The 18068-nt window shown below is 36.1% G+C and overlaps 1 protein-coding gene across 2 annotated transcripts in view; it reads right to left on the minus strand.

Moving 5' to 3' along the window:
* Positions 1-5264: 5264 nt before the first annotated feature.
* Positions 5265-18068, minus strand: part of tasp1 (taspase, threonine aspartase, 1) — a 95663-nt gene continuing 82859 nt past the window's right edge. For both annotated transcript variants that reach the window (XM_052011060.1, XM_052011059.1), the window contains 2 exons: positions 16467-16540; positions 5265-7612 (listed from right to left, as the gene is read on the minus strand). In XM_052011060.1, the coding sequence (XP_051867020.1) occupies positions 7520-7612; positions 16467-16540 (167 nt within the window). In that variant the 3' untranslated portion in view covers positions 5265-7519. The remainder of the gene's footprint in view (positions 7613-16466; positions 16541-18068) is intronic.

Below are 18068 nucleotides of genomic sequence, written 5' to 3' on the forward strand. Positions count from 1 at the left end.
CACTAGCCTTCAAGACAAAGCTGTATAGGAAAGGGTAATTACCTGAGAGTATTCTAAATTGTGGGAGTTCAACTAGCACAGAAAATGGGCACTGTAACCTTCATAAGATTCTGAGCTGAAGGGAGGTGGCAGACAATTGATTATAATCACTTGAATATGCTGTAAAAAGGACGTATGTGATTGAGGGCAATCGTAGTTCAGCTTCATTTCCCTTATGGTTAAGCAACTGACTGCATTCACACAGAAATGTTGTCACTGTGGGTGTATGAGCTGTATTGATGGTGGGCTTTTCTATTGAGTCAAGTTTTTTTTTGTTCATATTATGCAATCTTTACTTGTAATCTAATCAGTTGAGAACTACCAAATTGATTATGTCAGAAATGTTTTTTGTTTTACCTCACATGCCAACTATGAATATCAGCAGAGAAGTTAATATAATGTAAAATATCACTGTTGCAAAGGATTAAGGTAAACCCAAAGTTCTTCCATAAATATATTAAGGGCAAAAGAATAACCAGGAAAGAGTAGATAATAGACAATCTGTGCATAGACCCAAAAAGCATAGGCAAGGTCCTAAATGAATACTTCTCGGTATTCACAAAGAAAATGAACTTTGTAGTTGGAGGATTCAGCAAAGGGGAAGGTGAAATTCCAGTGCAAGCCTTCATGAATAAAGAGGAGGTAATTGATGCTTTAGCTGGCTGAAAGGTGGATAAATCCCCAGGGCTGGATGAAATTTATGCCAGGCTCCTATAAGAGGCAAGGGAAGAGAGTGCTGTGGCTCTGACTGAGATTTTTAAATCTTCACTGGCCACACGTGAGGTAGCAGGTGACTGAAGGATGGCAAATGTCGTCCTACTTTTCAATGAGGGTGGCGGGAAAAAGCCTGGTAATTACAGACCCATGAGCCTGACATCAGTAGTGGGAAGATGTTGGGAAAAAATTCTGATGGACAAGATTAATGGTCTCTTGGAAAGGCAGGGACTAATCAGACATAGCCAGCATGACTTTATCATGGGCAGATCCTATTCGACCAATCTGATTTAAAATTTTTGTAACAAGTATATTGATGAGGGCAGTGCAGTGGATGTGCTTTCCATGGACTTTAAGGCCTTTGACATGGTCCCACATAGGAGACTTGTCCAAAAGGTTAAGGCCAGTGGGATCCAGAGCAAGTTGATTAATTGGATCCAAAATTGGCTTGGCATTAAGAGACAGAGGGTGATAGTGGGGAGTTGTTTCTGTGGATGCCTGTGACTAGTGGTGTTCTACAGGGATCAATGCTGGGATACTTGCTGCTAGTGATGTACATGAATGATTTGGATGTGGATGTAGGAGCCATGATGAGTAAGTTTGCAGTGACACAGATTAATGTTGATAACGTGGAAGGTAGTCTTAAGCTATGGGGTGATATCAATGTGTTGGTGAAATGGGCTGAGAGATGGCAGAGCTTAATTCAGATAAATGTGAGCTTGTGCATTTTTGGGAGTAGTAATGAGACTAAGACATGCACCATGAATGGTAGGGTCCTTGGGAGAATTGAGAAACGGGGATCTTGGTGTACAAGTCCAAACATCCTTGAAGGTGGCAGTGCAGATAGATAATGTGGTTAGGAAGGCACATGGGATACTGGCCTTCATTAGTCAGGGCATTGAATACAAGAGCAGGGAGGTTCTGTTCCAATTTTATAAAACGTTAGACAAATCTCGGCTGGAGTACTGCATGCATTTCTAGTCACCGCACCATAGTAAAAATGTGATAGCGCTAGAGAGGGTTCAGAGCAGATTCATCAGGATGTTGCCTAGGATGGAGTACTTCAGTTATGATGAAAGACTGGAGAGGCTAGGTCTGGTTTCCATGGGGGTTAAGAGGGGACATGATTGAAGTGTACAAAATTGAGGTGTATCAATAGGGTAAAATGCAGAGAGCTTTTCCTCCTATCAGAGGTAGATAAACCAGAGGACATAGACTTAAGGTGAGGGGTGAGAGATTTAGAGGAGACCTGAGAGGGACCTTTTTCCCCACATAATAGTGAGTACTTGGAATGCACTGCCCAAGAAAATGGTGGAAGTAGAGTCAAATACAGCATTTAAGGCTGTCTGAATGGATGAGTAGTTCTATCATCTCGGCATAGAAAGTTATGGGCCAAGTGCTGGAAGATAAGATTAATACGGATGGGTGCCCCCGTCATTGTTGACTTGGTGGGCCAAGTGGCCTGTTTCTAGACTATATGACTACGAATACTCCCAAAGACCAGGTTGCAAGCTAATCTTCCTTGTTTTCAATCCTTGCATGGCTTTAAAAGTATGGTCTACTCCAAACTCAATATAGTCAATAGATTTCAGAATTTGATACCCGGTGCAGAAACCCAGGCACAGAAATATTCAATTCATAAGTTGGACATGAAACTAAATGTTAACATCAACCTTTTAACTAAGTAAATAGACCACATTATCCATCAGTTGATATTACAAATTAATATTCTACTAAATATATATAAAATAATTGAATATTAGAGCAATAGAATGGAATGCATTCTTGCGATCTTTTTCTGTTGGATGCAAATTTCCCTTAACTTTAATTCTGTTATCATTCTGGTGTAATTTAATGCTAACTCTTGCTGAGTAGCCCAAGTCTATGAGCAGTACTCACTGGGCCACATAGGGATCTTTGATATTATCCAATATGCAAGCCCTATCTTTTTTGACCTCCTTCCCTTTAGATGAATGGCTATTATTCTGACGTTGAGGTTTCACACTCTGGATCAGTGAATGAAAAATATAAATGGGTATTTTTCTCCAGCAGCTGCTGTCAGTAACATTAGATTTTCCTATAAGTTTTACTCCAGCAGCTGCTCTCAGTAACATTGGATTTTCAAAATAGTTTAGATGGGATAGAGGAAATACTATAGGATTTCATAGTGAAATTGCTTGATGGTTAGTCCTAGGTCAAGCTTGGTTCCAGAAAACAGTCAGAAAAGTCCTTTGCAATCTCTTGTTCCGTAGACTCGGTGTATGGCATTTTTACTCTCCCAATGAAAAATGCATCAGATTTTTCATGATTTTCTTCACTGCTATAAAACCACTTGACTCTTGAAACAATTCTGTTGTTCACTTTCTAATTCTCTATCATTCTTCCTGTATGAGGTCAAAGAAATTGTTTTTTCACCAAATGCCTAAACCAATATCTTCTGCAAATGTAATAAGGATCATAATAATCAAGAATTCAGTTTTTAAATGTTTTTCCAATCTATATTGATGCAATTACAAACCAATAAATTTATACTTTTTATGTGCTATTTCATTTTTAAGAAACCTACCACCCAGTATGTACCTCCTTTCATTCTTTTCTTAATTCCAAAATGTACGACTCACACTTTCCTGCTATCTACACTAATTTTGCTGCATCCTCCTTCATTGGCTAGATGTGCTGTCAAATGTTGACTTAACATTTTCTTTTGTTTGTGCCCAAGCTGGCCTTCAGTCAGGGCATTTGAGTATACCCCTGAAATACACCACTGCCCACATCTTGCCAATCCAGAAAATAACATCTACTTCCATCTGCTTGTCATGTTTAATCCAAGGCCATCTGCCGGCTGTTATTAAACATTACTCCCCAAGCTTTATGGCCCAGAATAATCAACTTAGTGATGCTGTGCTGCAAACTTGTCTGAAGTTCCTTACATTTGAATGTTTAGATATTAATATCTAAAAAAAATTGTTGAACTAGTCATCATAATTTTAATGGTCATATTTGGTGTTGGTTTATTATTGTCACTTTCACTGAGATATGGTGAAAAACTTGTCTTGCATACCGATCGTATGGATTGATTCATTACACAATGCAGTTACATTGGGTTAGTACAGAGTGCATTGATGTAGTACGGGTAAAAAATGTAACAGCCACAATGAAAGTGCGGTGCAAGGTTGCGACTTGCAAGGTCTGCATATGGCTTAGACCCTCATTTCTAATACTTAACTATGGTATGAGGTCAAGTTACTATTTCAGCACCAACTCAGTTGCTGTCACAATTGTAAATGTAAAGAATGGAGGCCATTCAGGTAATTGGCTCAGCTTTCCTTAGAAATTTTTAATTATCCCGATTTCTACCTCGGAGCATCAAATTCAGTTTTGAATGATGTCTTTGCTTAACAACTATTGATGCAAGGTAACATCATGAACTCTGAATTGCATCTTTGTATCACAAGTACATAGTTCTCTGAAAGTGGTGTCATGGGTAGACAGGGTGGTAAAGAAGGCTTTTGGCTTCATCAGTCAGGATGTTATGTTACAGTTGTACAAATGTTTGAGGCCACATTTGGGAGTATTGTGTTCAGTTTTGGTCACCCTGCTATAGGAAAGATGCCATCAAATTGGAAAGAGTGCAGAAAAGATTTGAGGATGTTGCCAGGACTCAGACTGAGTTATGGGGAGAGGTTGAACAGGTTAGGAATTTATTTCCTGGGAGTGTAGAAGACAGCTGATCTTATAGAGGTGCATAAAATCATGAGGGGCCTAGATCGGGTGAATGCACATGGTCTGTTTCCAAAGAAGTAGAGGACATAGGCTTAAGGTGAGGGGAAAGATTTAAGGGGGCAACTTTTTCCACAGAGGGTGGTACGTATATGGAATGAGCTGCCAGAGGAAGTGGTTGACGTAGGTACAATAACAAAGGACATTTGGACAGGTCTATGGATAGGAAAGGTTAGAAATATGTGTCAAACATGGGACTGGATGATATGGGCTTGGGAGCCTGTTTCCATATTGTATAACTCTATAACCCCCTGAAGGTGTTCTTGCATCTTATCATTGCAGTGCTTACTATAATAAGCTTCTCATGTTTAGCATATTTATATCAGATCCTCATTCAGTCTTTTTTTTCAGAATAATGAGTTCCGGCTTTTCCTACCTAATCTCACAGGGACATAACAGACTGCACTTGTGGTTTTTCTCCGTAGGGCAAGGTCAGGAATCCTGAGTTGTAGCTTGCAGATGAAAGGAAGGAAATGTGTATGGTGTGTGGAAAGAAAAGTCAGAATATGCCAGATAGGCTCATCTTATTCTCAACTTTTTACCCTCAAGCAGATACATCTGGAAACATATTTTAGCTCCTAATTAACTGAAGAACATTAATCAAATAAAGTGAATGTTATTCTGTTTCTTTAGCATGTATATTTACCAAATAATTAATGTTTAAGGCAACACAATAATTAACTACATGGAACATGTTCTGCTCAAAGCATTGGACATTTAAACCAGATTTTTATTGTAATTTTTTAATGATACACACTTCCCTTTTACTGAAAGTCTTTGAGCACACTCTTTTGTCCAGTATTGTTAAAGTTGCAAATATCCACACGCACATTTTTTTCCAAATGAGAAAAATCTGCAAAATTTTATTAAAGCATATAAAACATTAATATTTTGTCATTGTCAATTTAAAAGCACCAATGAAAGCTCTTTATTTAGCCCCGACAGTCTACATATAATATACTGGAATTAGTACAGTGCAACACCAATTCTGATAAGATCAAGCTTTGCTCAAGACAGTTACATTTAAGACTATTTACCTTTGCTGTAATTTAAAATAGCACATTTAAACTCAACTGTAAAATATCTGAAATTACAATACTTCTGTCAATGAACTCCAAATTGCTTTCATAATGAGTTTTCATAGCTATAAATTGAATTTCAACATTTTCATTAACTAATCACAAATCCCTACTTGCTAGTTTTTCAGATGGTGAGGGAGGTATCAAACATAGTCCTTTGTAGCTTTCTATCACACATTTAAAATGAAATACTAGATTGGCACTCCAAAACAGAAAACAAACTAATTAACCTATTATAATAAATATTGCTTAAAATGTAGCTTTGAGGCACATCTGTAACTCAGAATCCAAAAATACAATGAATCAACAGTCACCAAATGCATGAGAGAGAGAATGGCAAACAAAAGAATGTATAATATAGCAGTTTTGAGAGACCTTTCACACTACGAAAAGATTGTACACTTAGAAATGAGATTGCACTATCTATCGTTGATTGTCCTGAGTCCACAAATTAAAACTGGCTCTGGCTTAATACATCAGATACAATCAAGCATTAGTATTCAAAACTCGTGGGGGAATTGACAAGCACTGCTCCTTATCAGGAATTCACTGATTTTCCTCCTACAAACTGTCAATAACTGCTGAAAAAAGCTGGTTATAAACATGAGATTCATTATCACCAGCTGTTATAGGAAAGTCTTACCAAAGAACATCTCTTCAAGCAAATCTGGATGCCAACAGACAAATAGACACTAAAAGCTACACCATTTTAATTGTTCCATTATTGGTGGTGGTCTCATCATCTGCAAGATCCTAAAGCTCTGGAATTTCCTCCATAAATTTCTCCATTTCTTCCTCTGATTCTTAAGACCTTCCTCTCTGTCCAGTCTTTGGTCACTCACCCTAATTTCACCTTGTGATTTGGCGTTAATTTTGTTTTTAATACTCATTTTAAATACCTCTAGATACTTGAACCACATAAAAAATGCTTATAGATAGTTGTTGCCATAGACAGGTCCTGCACTTAGCTGTATAAATTGGTTAAATCAGCAGAATCAAGTGTTTGCACATACCAATAGTTGTTGAAACGTAACTAAAGAAAAATGTGAACGAAGTACTGTTTTACAGGATAATATAGTGCAGTCAATTTGACTTCAATGTGTATCAAATATGCTAATTGTATGCAATTTAAAAAAAACATTTAGGATCTACACACATTGCACCAAGTCTTGTTAAATGTACAACTTTACTGTTTATATCTTAAGCATATAATTTTCACTCATTCTTACATGCCACCAAATTTTCAGTCAAATTGCTGAAAATTCATAATCATGTCCTGCATGACAGTACTAACAACATGGTTGACAGTTTCACATTTAAAGCTAAGTTTCATACAATATCAGCACACTGATACACAATCACATCTTTTCAGTATCTCTGTAAATGTAAAGTGTATATACAGTATATCTGATTAAAACCTCACATTAACAACCAAACATTGGTAATTGTGTTATAACTAATTAGCCAATTAACTTGTGCTGTAATCAATCAATAATGTTGAAATCACAGACACTTGTTGCCCAAAATAGCATGATTCTAATTTTTAGATTAAAATTATATGGAATGTGATGCATTGATTGAAACTCTGCAAGGGTGGTTTTCTTACATTTATCTTTTTGGGACAATGTATGTATTAATTTAAAAAAAACAAACTTTTGAACTTTCCAGCAAAGTCAATTACAATCATCTTCATTTTAAACAGATAATGTGGGTCAAAATAAAGCAGCAATACTTGCATAATCAGGATATATAAAGTACAAAGTGCAATTTTTATTGTGGTACCAAAAAAGATAAACCTCTCAATATGCTTTTAATAATCACATTTATATAATTAAAATATAAGAAGTAGACTATAGGTAGGTAGTCCATCTGAGTCTGTGTGTGGTAGCATTATTGGAGTGAAACATTCAATTCACAGAAGTTCGAAGCCTGCAAACACCACCTTCAATTGCCAACGATTGCCCTGCCACAGCTCCTGGTGGAAGCCTTGAAATGTGAGTCTGGGGGGGGGGGGGGGGGGGGGGAATACATATTAACCATTTAGATTCCAGTTAAACAAAATTGCTCTGCTGAAATTTCAAAGATGTGAAATAGTAACTGTTTTCCCCCCTCCACTGATGCTCTCTAACCTGCTGAGTGTTTCCAGAACTTTTTTTATTCAGCTGCACATACTATTCAAAACATCTGGGGAAAAATTAACTCTTTCCACAGATACCACCTGGCCAGCTAAACATTTCCAATATTTTGTTTTTAGTTCAGATTTCCAGAAGTTGCAGGGTTTTTTTTGATTTTCATGCACAATACATTGGCATGCAGTGGAATTAAGTACCACCTTGATTATTGACCAAGAACGGTAGTGCTATTATGTATTATCAATTCTACTTGCGATGAACTCTGCATCTAGTAAACACTTGCCTGGAAATCCAACATCCCGCTATGTTCTGGCTGGAAGAAATGCAGCAAGAGCTACTGAGGATCACAATTGACTTATTAGGGTGACAGAAAATTGTTTGGGCCATTTGAAAATCTGATTTATAATATTCATCTTGTAATATTAGTAAAAGTTTGGAATTTTCTTTGTTATTACGTTGTTCAGCAGATGGTTACAAAACAATGCAGCAATAAGAAAGGTGTGACTTCATCACCCCTGTGCCAACTCATTTGAAGAATGCTCCTATCAATTTCCCCCTTTCTCTGTAGATATTCCTACAATTTGTTTTCTCCAAGTATTTATCTGCTTCTCTTTTGAAGGTTACTATTGAATTTGCATCCATATACGAAGCAGTCATTGTTTGTTTTCCTGTTCCTTTCTGTACTTTTTCCAATCCATCTTAAATCTGGAAAGGGCTTGTAACCACTTCAAAAATTTGACTGTGCATTGTTACCACCAGGGAAGTTCGGCCATCACTGTTCACTCACTTGAACAACAATGGTTTCATAGTTATTAAAAGGGGCCTTCTAGTGCAGGTTCCAGCCCAGTGCTGGGAATCTAACCCATTTAAGAACCCTTTGAATTATTGTTTACAAATATATCTGGTCTTGAAGGCCCCTAGTCCCCCTCACTGTGCCAATTCCCACAAGACCTTATGACTTTCCCAAGGTAACCCTTAACGCTAATCTTGCATTGCCCTTCTCCAAGGTCCTATCTCCATGCAAAGTCCTGTCCCTTATCTTCAATCTCTGCTATCAACCTCCATAATACCTCCACCTCAGCCACTCCAGTATATTAAGACCCACATGCCCTTGATTGCCAGCCCTCTAACTCCACCCCAACCCAGGCCATTCTCACCATGTTTTCTTTTGCACACAGAAATATACAGTAGTCAAACAGTGGGAGGAAAATAACCACAAAGGTCATCAGTTTGACATGAAATGACTCTTCAGTGAGCTTTTAACACAGCAGATTAAGTTCAAGGTTAGTATCTCTTTAATTAGTCTCTTTAAATCCTCATCCTCATGATTTCAAACACCTAAATAATATCTTTTCATGGCTTTCTCTCAGGAGAATTCCAGGTTCTTCAAGCTACTGTTCACTTAAACCATCATACCTGGACCATCCTAATTTTCTACTTTACTATCAAATGCCCAGACATGAGCACAACAATCTAATATGACTTTATCTTAATGGGGCCAACATGCGCAACACATTAATGATATCATCACTTTTATGCATTTGCAATATTTGCCAAATAATTACTGGCAAATAAATACCCCGGAATACTACTTTATGCCACACAGTACATGCAAAAATCTTTACATCAAAACCAAATATTAGATTTCCCATTGTAAATAACAAAAATAATCTTTGCTTAGAAGTGTTAATTCATCTCAAAACCTATATAAACTCTTAAGTGTGCTAAACACATCAACATATGCAAAACACCATTTACACACTGGAGATTGAATCTACCATTGGGTGCTCATATCAATACAAAATTAAAATTTGCCTTACTACAGCAAGACTCTCAACCTCAGATAGGCCCAAAGTACTTCACAGCCAATTAAGTTCATACAGTCACTTTTGGAATAGAAGGAAATATGGCAGTCAATATGCACACAGCATGGCCTCATGTTAATGTTTCCCTCCACTGAACTGTAGCAAATTGAGTACTTGATTTAAAAACTGGGTCAGAACAACAGTGGAGAATGTGCTAACCTTAAGCAAAACAAAATCTAAAACATACATCCTCTAAATCTGAGTGAATAACATGTCTATTTCCAGTGCCCCACAAGTTTTCAGTATAATCCACCCTTGTTTAATCCCACCCTCCTTTCATCTTGTATCCAATCTGTTTAGATCTGCCTGCTCAAATGCCCCACAAACAATGCAAAACTCTTGTAAGTAATGCATCCAGGACATCACCCAAGACCCCTTCCTTGTGCAGCTATCTCCAGGATATCAATCCTGCTGTTACTGCAGAGGAAAGTGCCGACTGGAGGATTGCAGGTCAAATGTTGTGTATTACAAAGCCACAAAAGGGAAAGAGTTCTACATCTACAGATCAAAAATTTGTATTAGAAACGTATGATAAATCAGTGTGGGACCACAAGCTGTGTGACATAGGGAAAGGAAAAATAAGCAATATTTTAGGTTGTATTGAAAGAATACAATATTACAGATATACTAAAATTCTTAGATGGTACAAAGTCTCAACACTGATGATGCAGTTTGGGAGTACTGTGGCCAATCCCCCTCTTCTCCTTGGAGGTGGAGGTATTCTATAAGATTCAGAGAAAATTAATTAATGATATCTAGTCTTAAGCATCTGTTATCAGGTTAAGCTCAAGACAATGGGCTAGAGCTAATATTAGAGAAGCAGAATAATAAATTAAAAAATGTTTAAAGTATTCATCACAATAATGGATTAGAGTTTTTCTTATTAGTATATCATTTGAGATGGGCTAACAGACCTGTACACAGATGCTTGGACATAGAGTATTTTCTTTCCGAATCACTGCTTCGGGAATAGTTCACTAATGCATGTGGGGACTCTGAGCAAAAACATGGCGTGGCAAGTTTGTAAATGCATGCATTTCTTGCTAAAGTGATTCGTTTGCAGGGCAGTAGGAAATAGAAAGATTCAGCAGTTACTGTAGACTTATGAAATTTTTGAGAGGCTAGGACTACAAAGGGTTTTTTCATTAGTTAGCTTTTTTGTGCTGCTTCCAGAAAATTGTGTACAGCAATGGGAATAAACAGTATAAATGGTTGCACAGTGTTTGGATAGGCCAACCTCAATGTACCAGGTGCTCCGATTCCAAACACTTCTTTACATTCAAAATCTATTTCCTTTCTAATAGGAGCAGAAGTAGGCAATCAGTCCTTTGAGCCTTCTCATCAAAATCATCGACCTCCGCACCATGTTCTTGCATTATGCACATGTTCCTTGGATTCCCTTAATTTCCAGAAATCAATTGGACTGTTTTGAATGAGTTCAGTAACTGAGCCTCCTTCCGCGTGGAGAATTCCAAAGATTTCCCATTTTCTTAATGAAGAAATTTCATCTCATCCCTATCCTGAATCAGCTATTCCTTTATTCTGATACTATGTCTCAGGTTCAAGACTCCTTGGCCAATGGAATCATCTCTGCATCCAGCCTGTCAATTTTTTAAATATACAGTCAGATTATACTCTCATTTCTCTAGGGTTCAGTAGAAGTCCACTCAACCTCTTGTATGGCAAACCCACCATACCTGGAATCAATCCAGCAAATCTTGTCTGCATTCCCCCCATGCCAAGTACATTTTTTTTCATATCAAAGAGACCAAAAGTGTACAAAATACTTCAGGTGCAGTCACAACTGCAGTGTGAAAGGCTAATATACCATTTGCCCTCCTAATAGCTTGTTGCACCTGGATGTTGGCTTTCAGTAACTTTTGTGCAAGCACATTGAGGTCCCTTAAACATCATCACCATTAATCTCTTACCATTTTAAATATCCTTTATTTACTCAGTCCATTAGTGCATTTGTTCAGCAGATTGCAAGGAAGAGTGCAGGAAATCCCAATTTTTGTTTGGAAGGAACATTTTTTGACAACATTCACATATGATAATGAAATTTTCAGATTATGTTTTATGTACATTTAGGTATTTTACAGAAGAATCTGGGTGCCCTTGTACATGAAATACAGATGCAGCTATAGGAACTTGAAAATAACCCATTTTCCCTGATTCTGTCTTCTCTTAGTTAGCCAATCCGCTATCCATGCTAAATTGCCATCAATGCCATAAAGCCCTTAGTTTTTGCAGTCATCTTTTATGCGACATGTTACTGAATATCCTTTGGAAATCTAAATGCACAGCATAACTGTTTCCCCTTTATTCATTCTGCTCATTACATCCTAACTAACTACAAAAAATTTGTCTCAAACAATTTCTCTTTCAGGAAACCATAATACAATTAAGTAGAGTCATGTCTGCCTTGAACAGGGCCGTATTTGTGGTTTCCCAAATCTGCTGGGACATTTCTAGAATCTAGGGAATTTTGGATCTCTGTAGATTTGTAGTTTATCATTGAAGGGGTGAAAGGAGGAAAGAAAATACTCAATACTTTGCATTTATGGATTACCTTTTTTAAAAAAAATATATCCTCCGGACTTTAGGGGAAGGGAAGAAAATAAATTAGGTGAAAGTGGAATTATTGCAACCTGGGTGCAAGTGTTAACTCAAAAAATGCTCTGAAATAAAAGGTATGACAAAGTTTTTGGAGAGGAGATACAAATCAACCAAAAGGACAACCTGAGAATCATTTTTAAAAAAAGGTCTGTAAGAGGCACCATGGAGAAAGGGAAAGAAACTCAAGCAAAATCTGATCATAGATAGTTAAAGCACTGTAGAAAGCCACTTGCTCAAAGCTCTTGCCAGTCAATAGAGCTACCTGGACAAAAGCCATCTTCCAGCTTTTGCTATGTAGCCTTACTGATTTACAGCACACCAACTGCTCATCCAGGTACTTTTTAAAATGTCATGAGGGTTTCTGCAGGTCTGAGGATTGTCCTCTGGTGCAAGAAACATAAAACTCTGTTGTTTGTTCTTTGAAAAGAATAAAAGGGCAAAATAAGCACCCATGAAATATGCCATATTTCCAGTGAATTTACCTCATCAAACATTGCATATTGCTGAAAGGTACAAGGTCTGCTCATGCCTTTGCTTAGAATTTATGAAATTTATCAATCAATTCATGTGTAAATTTGGTTACTGTATAATGCAATACCCTTCAAAGAGTTCTTTTAAATTTTACACTAATTCCAATGGTGTTTAGCTAGTAAAAGAACAAAGGAGCAAATATTGGAAGAACATATCAAGAGTGTAATCTTCACCTGTTGCTTTGTTCCTGCATTGATCTGTTATATTTCTGACAATGGCAATAATCCCTAGTTATTTTCCTGCATCACAAAAAAGACCTTTTCATCACCACTGATCAAGACAACAGATGTCAGCCAAAAAACCTTCCATAAACCAGTGTCAGGGTAAGCAGATGAAAGTACATTTTAAAAAAAAAACTTGTTAGACTGTAACTTAGTGATGAATCACAACTGAGATCTTGAGTAGCTGACTGGAAAATAATGTGCAATTTATGTAAAATAATTTTAAATGGAGAGGAAAACAAGTTCTGCTTTCGACAGATCACATTGTTAGAGCAACTATTCTAATCATAGAACAGAAATATAATAAATTGATTTTAAACATTCTTTATTGCTGCTGCTTTTAATTTGATCTCTTAAAACTATATTTTAAGAAATAAGCAATCTGCTTCTCTCCAGCCCCTCTTACAATAAAAAACAGTAATTTAGGTCATCCAAGGCTTTGATATTTCTGAATTGCTGCAATTTATCATGTATTAGAATTCATGTCAATCGTACTATAGTCAAAAACATTAATACTTTCCAAGATTACTTCAGAGCAAAAAAAGGATCATTTCATAAACTTCAGGATTCCAACAGTGACTGCAAAACAGCTGCTTCTAATTAGTTGAACTTTTGAGAATGTGCAAAATCTCACTTTTAATACTTTCTGAGATTTCTGGCATTCACAGGTGACTATAAATAAGGCAGAAGTGATGCCTACTGTTGTCTGATGATGTCAAACACTGCTGCCTGAAGAGCTACAGCTCGTCCAAAGTCCAAAATACAGAATATGTAAAGTCAATACTGATCAGATCAATGAGCTCTAAACATAGTAATACCATAAATGCCAACTAATACTTGACCTTGCAATCACAGGAAAAAGACTGAGAAAAGCATCATATAGTTTATAGGCTTTAAAAATCATTATCTTGTTAAGTGATGTGCCAATCACCATGATCATCTTGATTCTAGTACGAGGTTATTTACAAGCAAGTTTGCTAAAGCAAAGCGCAGAAATTCAGAGACTCTGATAACCAAACCCATGATAGAAGTCAGCTCTGTAATCTGGAGCAATAATGCAGTTTTACAGAATACTAGTTAATAGATCTATTTTTCCAAATATTACACCATTTCAGGAAAGCAAAGTAGCAGCTGGGTTGGAACTAATATTTATTGTTGAGACCCACTGATGAAAAATTACCATTTGGGTTCTGTATTGAAGGACCATAGTGTACTTGGAACTGCATGATATCAAAAAATTATCTTGCAATGATTTAAGTTAGTTACTAAATCTGGGCTGAATTCTGTTATTTTGCATCCCTACTTTGCTCCTTCACCTGGCAGGAAAATATGAATACTTTGTTTCTTATACTATTTAAGTAGCTTTAAAATAGGCAGCAGCTGTAAAATACCCAATATTCCCAATTTCTACTTAAATGTGCTGATAGGATATATTTCATCTGGTTTCAGTAGAATCCAGCAGGCAAGAATAAAATTGTTTTACACGATCTAACTATATTTCCATTTGTGGACTATTTCTGACACTAAAATGTTCTGTTATTTAAGAGAATACAAATATTCCAGATCTAGTAAACAGAAGTTGTGTTGTTCCACCTTTTGCATCAATTAGAGAAAGGAGTCTTAGAATTGACTTGATTAGATTAGACTTTTTGCCCAGGATAACAATAGCCAATCAAGTGGATAAAAATAAAGCCATCTTCTTAAAATACAATGTCATATCTGAGCTTTTCACCAATTGCTTTTCTTCCCATCACCATTTCTTTACTAGAGTACTATAAATAAAGCACCCAACATATCAAAATTTGATTTTTTTTATATTCAGTGATTATTCATTTTATTCACCTGGACAGAAGCAGCTGAACAAGTACATGGAGAGAATCGAAATTTAAAATACTACTTCACAGGGTCACTGAAAGTATGTCCTGGATTAAATACAGTATTCATAATTTGATACAAATGCATCAAAAGTTGATCTAGTTCAAGACATTTTTCATGTAGATTAGACAAAATGTCACTTGGAGATGTTTATGATGAATAATTGCAGATTAAATTAATGAATGGAAATGGTGGAGATTTTGGCCTTTGAAAATAATTTGAAAAGAAATACTAGATTAACAACAAAACTATTAAATTCATAAGTGACAAAAATCCTTTCAAAGTTGATATCTGTTTTCCTTATTCCTATTCCATGTGACAACTGAATGAATACAAACAAACAGCAACTTTTTACAAAAATGAATCTCATGTTTTAAACTCTATGGTAGATGATAAAGTAGGTGAAAACAAATATGCAAAATCTGTCTGAAAAAACAGAATAAAATCATCATTCTTCAGCTGTACATTTAAGAAAGATAGCTCAAATAAGTGGGCTATTTCACTAAAGTGTTCTGTTATTTAAGAAAAAACTGGTATTCCAGGTTTAGTAAAAAGAAGTTCTATGTAGTTCCACCTTCTACATCAATTAGAGAAATCAATCTTTGGAATAATTGATAAGGCTAGACTTTTGCTCAGGATAGTAGTAGCTCATCAAATGAATAACAATAAAAGAAATCTTCTCAAAACACAATCTCATATCTTAGCTTATCTCATTTACTTCAAAATGGCAAATACTAACATGTCGGTCTTACTGAGAGATTATCTTTTGATCAAACTTATCAACTACCTACCCACCCCCATCCACAGTGTTTGCGGTTACTTGCTGGAAAACATTTGCGGCCACAGACTCAAAGTGGGGGTGGTGAAGGAGGATTAGTCTCGTAAAGGAAGGTCAAAAGCGTAATTTAAAATTGAAGTGAGAAGAGCAGCTGCATCTGTCAGGACTTCAACAATACCAGCTGCAGAATTCGTGGCCAATATGGAAACAATGTACACCAGATGTCAAAGAACAGAAGAGAAGCTGCTCAGCGAGCAGCCAACTTACCATGCCTTTAATGTCCCAGTGTCACCTCTGTTACTGAGCCACATTTCACACATAGGATAAAACTGTTAAGTTCTAATATAAATCAATGTTCTGACTTTTTGAATGTTACTCTGCATATTTAAAGACTCTGCACAAAAAATCTCCAATTTGTTGCTTTGAAGTATGTGGCAGAATGAAATGTGAAAAGGTTATAACTTGAAAAAACTAAAAGAAGCACCGTCGTCAGAGATTTGGACTTCTGAACAATTTATGATTTGGTAATAGAAAACAATCTTCAGGGGATGTTCTACACTTCAAAGCTACTGAAAAATATAGATTTCTGTGAAATCCCACATGAATTTTAAGTCAGCCAACACATGATCTGTATTAATTGGAAAAGACATTCTCCTCACAGCTGTGTGTGATCTTTGGAAAAAAACATTTTGGATAGGCATCTGTAAAATGTATTAAGCATACAAAAAAGTGAGACTGCCTCTATAAGATTTAAAAAAAGTATTCGAAAGAAAATAAATACAAAAAAGGTACTTATGTTCAGGTTATTTGTACAGATTTAGATTTAGATTTACCTTAGCTTTTCCATCTTGAGTCGACATGTACCCAACACACATACTCTCAGTGGTGTGACTCCATAAAAACTCAACTGTATTGGAAAAAGTTTAAAATATAATGCAAGCAAAATCAAATGCAATCACAGAAGCAGTTATTCAAATCACATACAACACCAAAAAAGCAGTTACTTTTCAACAAGGTAGCAGTAATTTCAAGTTTAGTTGGTATGCTATTACAAAACTAGTTCATTCCATTTTTCTTCTAATATGTTTAATGAAGGAGGATTTGTTCTGTTAAAAAATGAATCAAATTTAGTACAAAAACTAAATGCATAGTAATTGGGCTAATTTCTCATCCACTTTAATGTTCAGCAAGAATTTTTGTGTTTGCTGTTCAAGCAAAAATATCTCTTATCCAAAAGACTATAGGAAAGAGTTGGTTAAAATAAAAGGATTCCATCCATATGTTAACATTAGAACAACACTTTCTTATGATTAAAAGATAATCTTTGGTATAATTTGAAGGCTTGGGTTAGGGTGGAGGAAGAGAGAAAAACATTTGATTCCCATATTCCAGAGTGTCCCCAAACATCCAACTGAGAACTGCTGCCAGGAGAACTTAGAAGCATGCATATGAGAAACTGGAGCTTATATGCCTGCTTACTTTTCTTCTTCTATGCAGTAACCTCAGGTAGTTATCACTGTTTTGTCCAGAATTTTTAAAGTCCAAATTCAGTTCTAGAACAATGACAAGCCCAGTGGCTTCAATGCTGCTTCAGGAAAAAAATGAAATTATATTATTGCAGTCCTCTAGATTTGCTTGACCAATAGAATACACCAGTACATGTCACATAAGAAACAAAGATATTTTATTTCCATGTTACTTAAGACAAAATAAGAAAAAGCATGTGTCTTTTTTTAATGTACCTTCATTCTGGAAAAAAAAACTCAAAATCAAGCTGGGAAGAAAAATGACTAATTCTGTTCTCTGGCATATCCCAGATTTCAAATTGCTCCATCGGTAGTGATCATGCCTTTAGATCCATAATCTTTGTCTCTTTTGTCCTTTAAAACCCATCTCTTTAACTCATCCTTTGGATTCATTTCTAAATATCTCCTAGTGCACTGTAAAATTTTGCTTAAAACTTAGTTCTGTGAGGTACCTTGATACATTTTACTGTGTTGATGGAAACCATGTGACATACAGGTTGTTGCTATTTAATTTTGCTTAATATAAGCTTTCTGTTGCCGATTTAAAAAAAACTAAGCTCAAGAATCTGATAAAAATAGACATCAAAATTTCTGAGTTCAGTAATGTAGAATTAAGTCAGTGGTTCGTAAAATAGGAGATAACTTGCCACAATTGTATTTATCCACTGGACAAGATCACCTGGATCAAAATACCAAAGCAGACATAGCTTTGTATAAAATCACATTTAAGCTTAAAATAATTTTTAATATACCTGTGATATTCAAGGTAGATATTAAGCAAAAAGCTGCAGTATAAGGAGTGTGAACAACAGATCACCTGTATTGGGAGACTAATAGGTTCCTCACTTGAGTGTGATACTTAGAATCAGCTATCTGGAATGACTCAGCATAGCAATCATATTTGAAATG

The sequence above is a fragment of the Pristis pectinata genome, chromosome 3 (genome assembly GCF_009764475.1).
Source record: "Pristis pectinata isolate sPriPec2 chromosome 3, sPriPec2.1.pri, whole genome shotgun sequence".
In the NCBI taxonomy this organism is placed as follows: Eukaryota; Metazoa; Chordata; class Chondrichthyes; order Rhinopristiformes; family Pristidae; genus Pristis; species Pristis pectinata.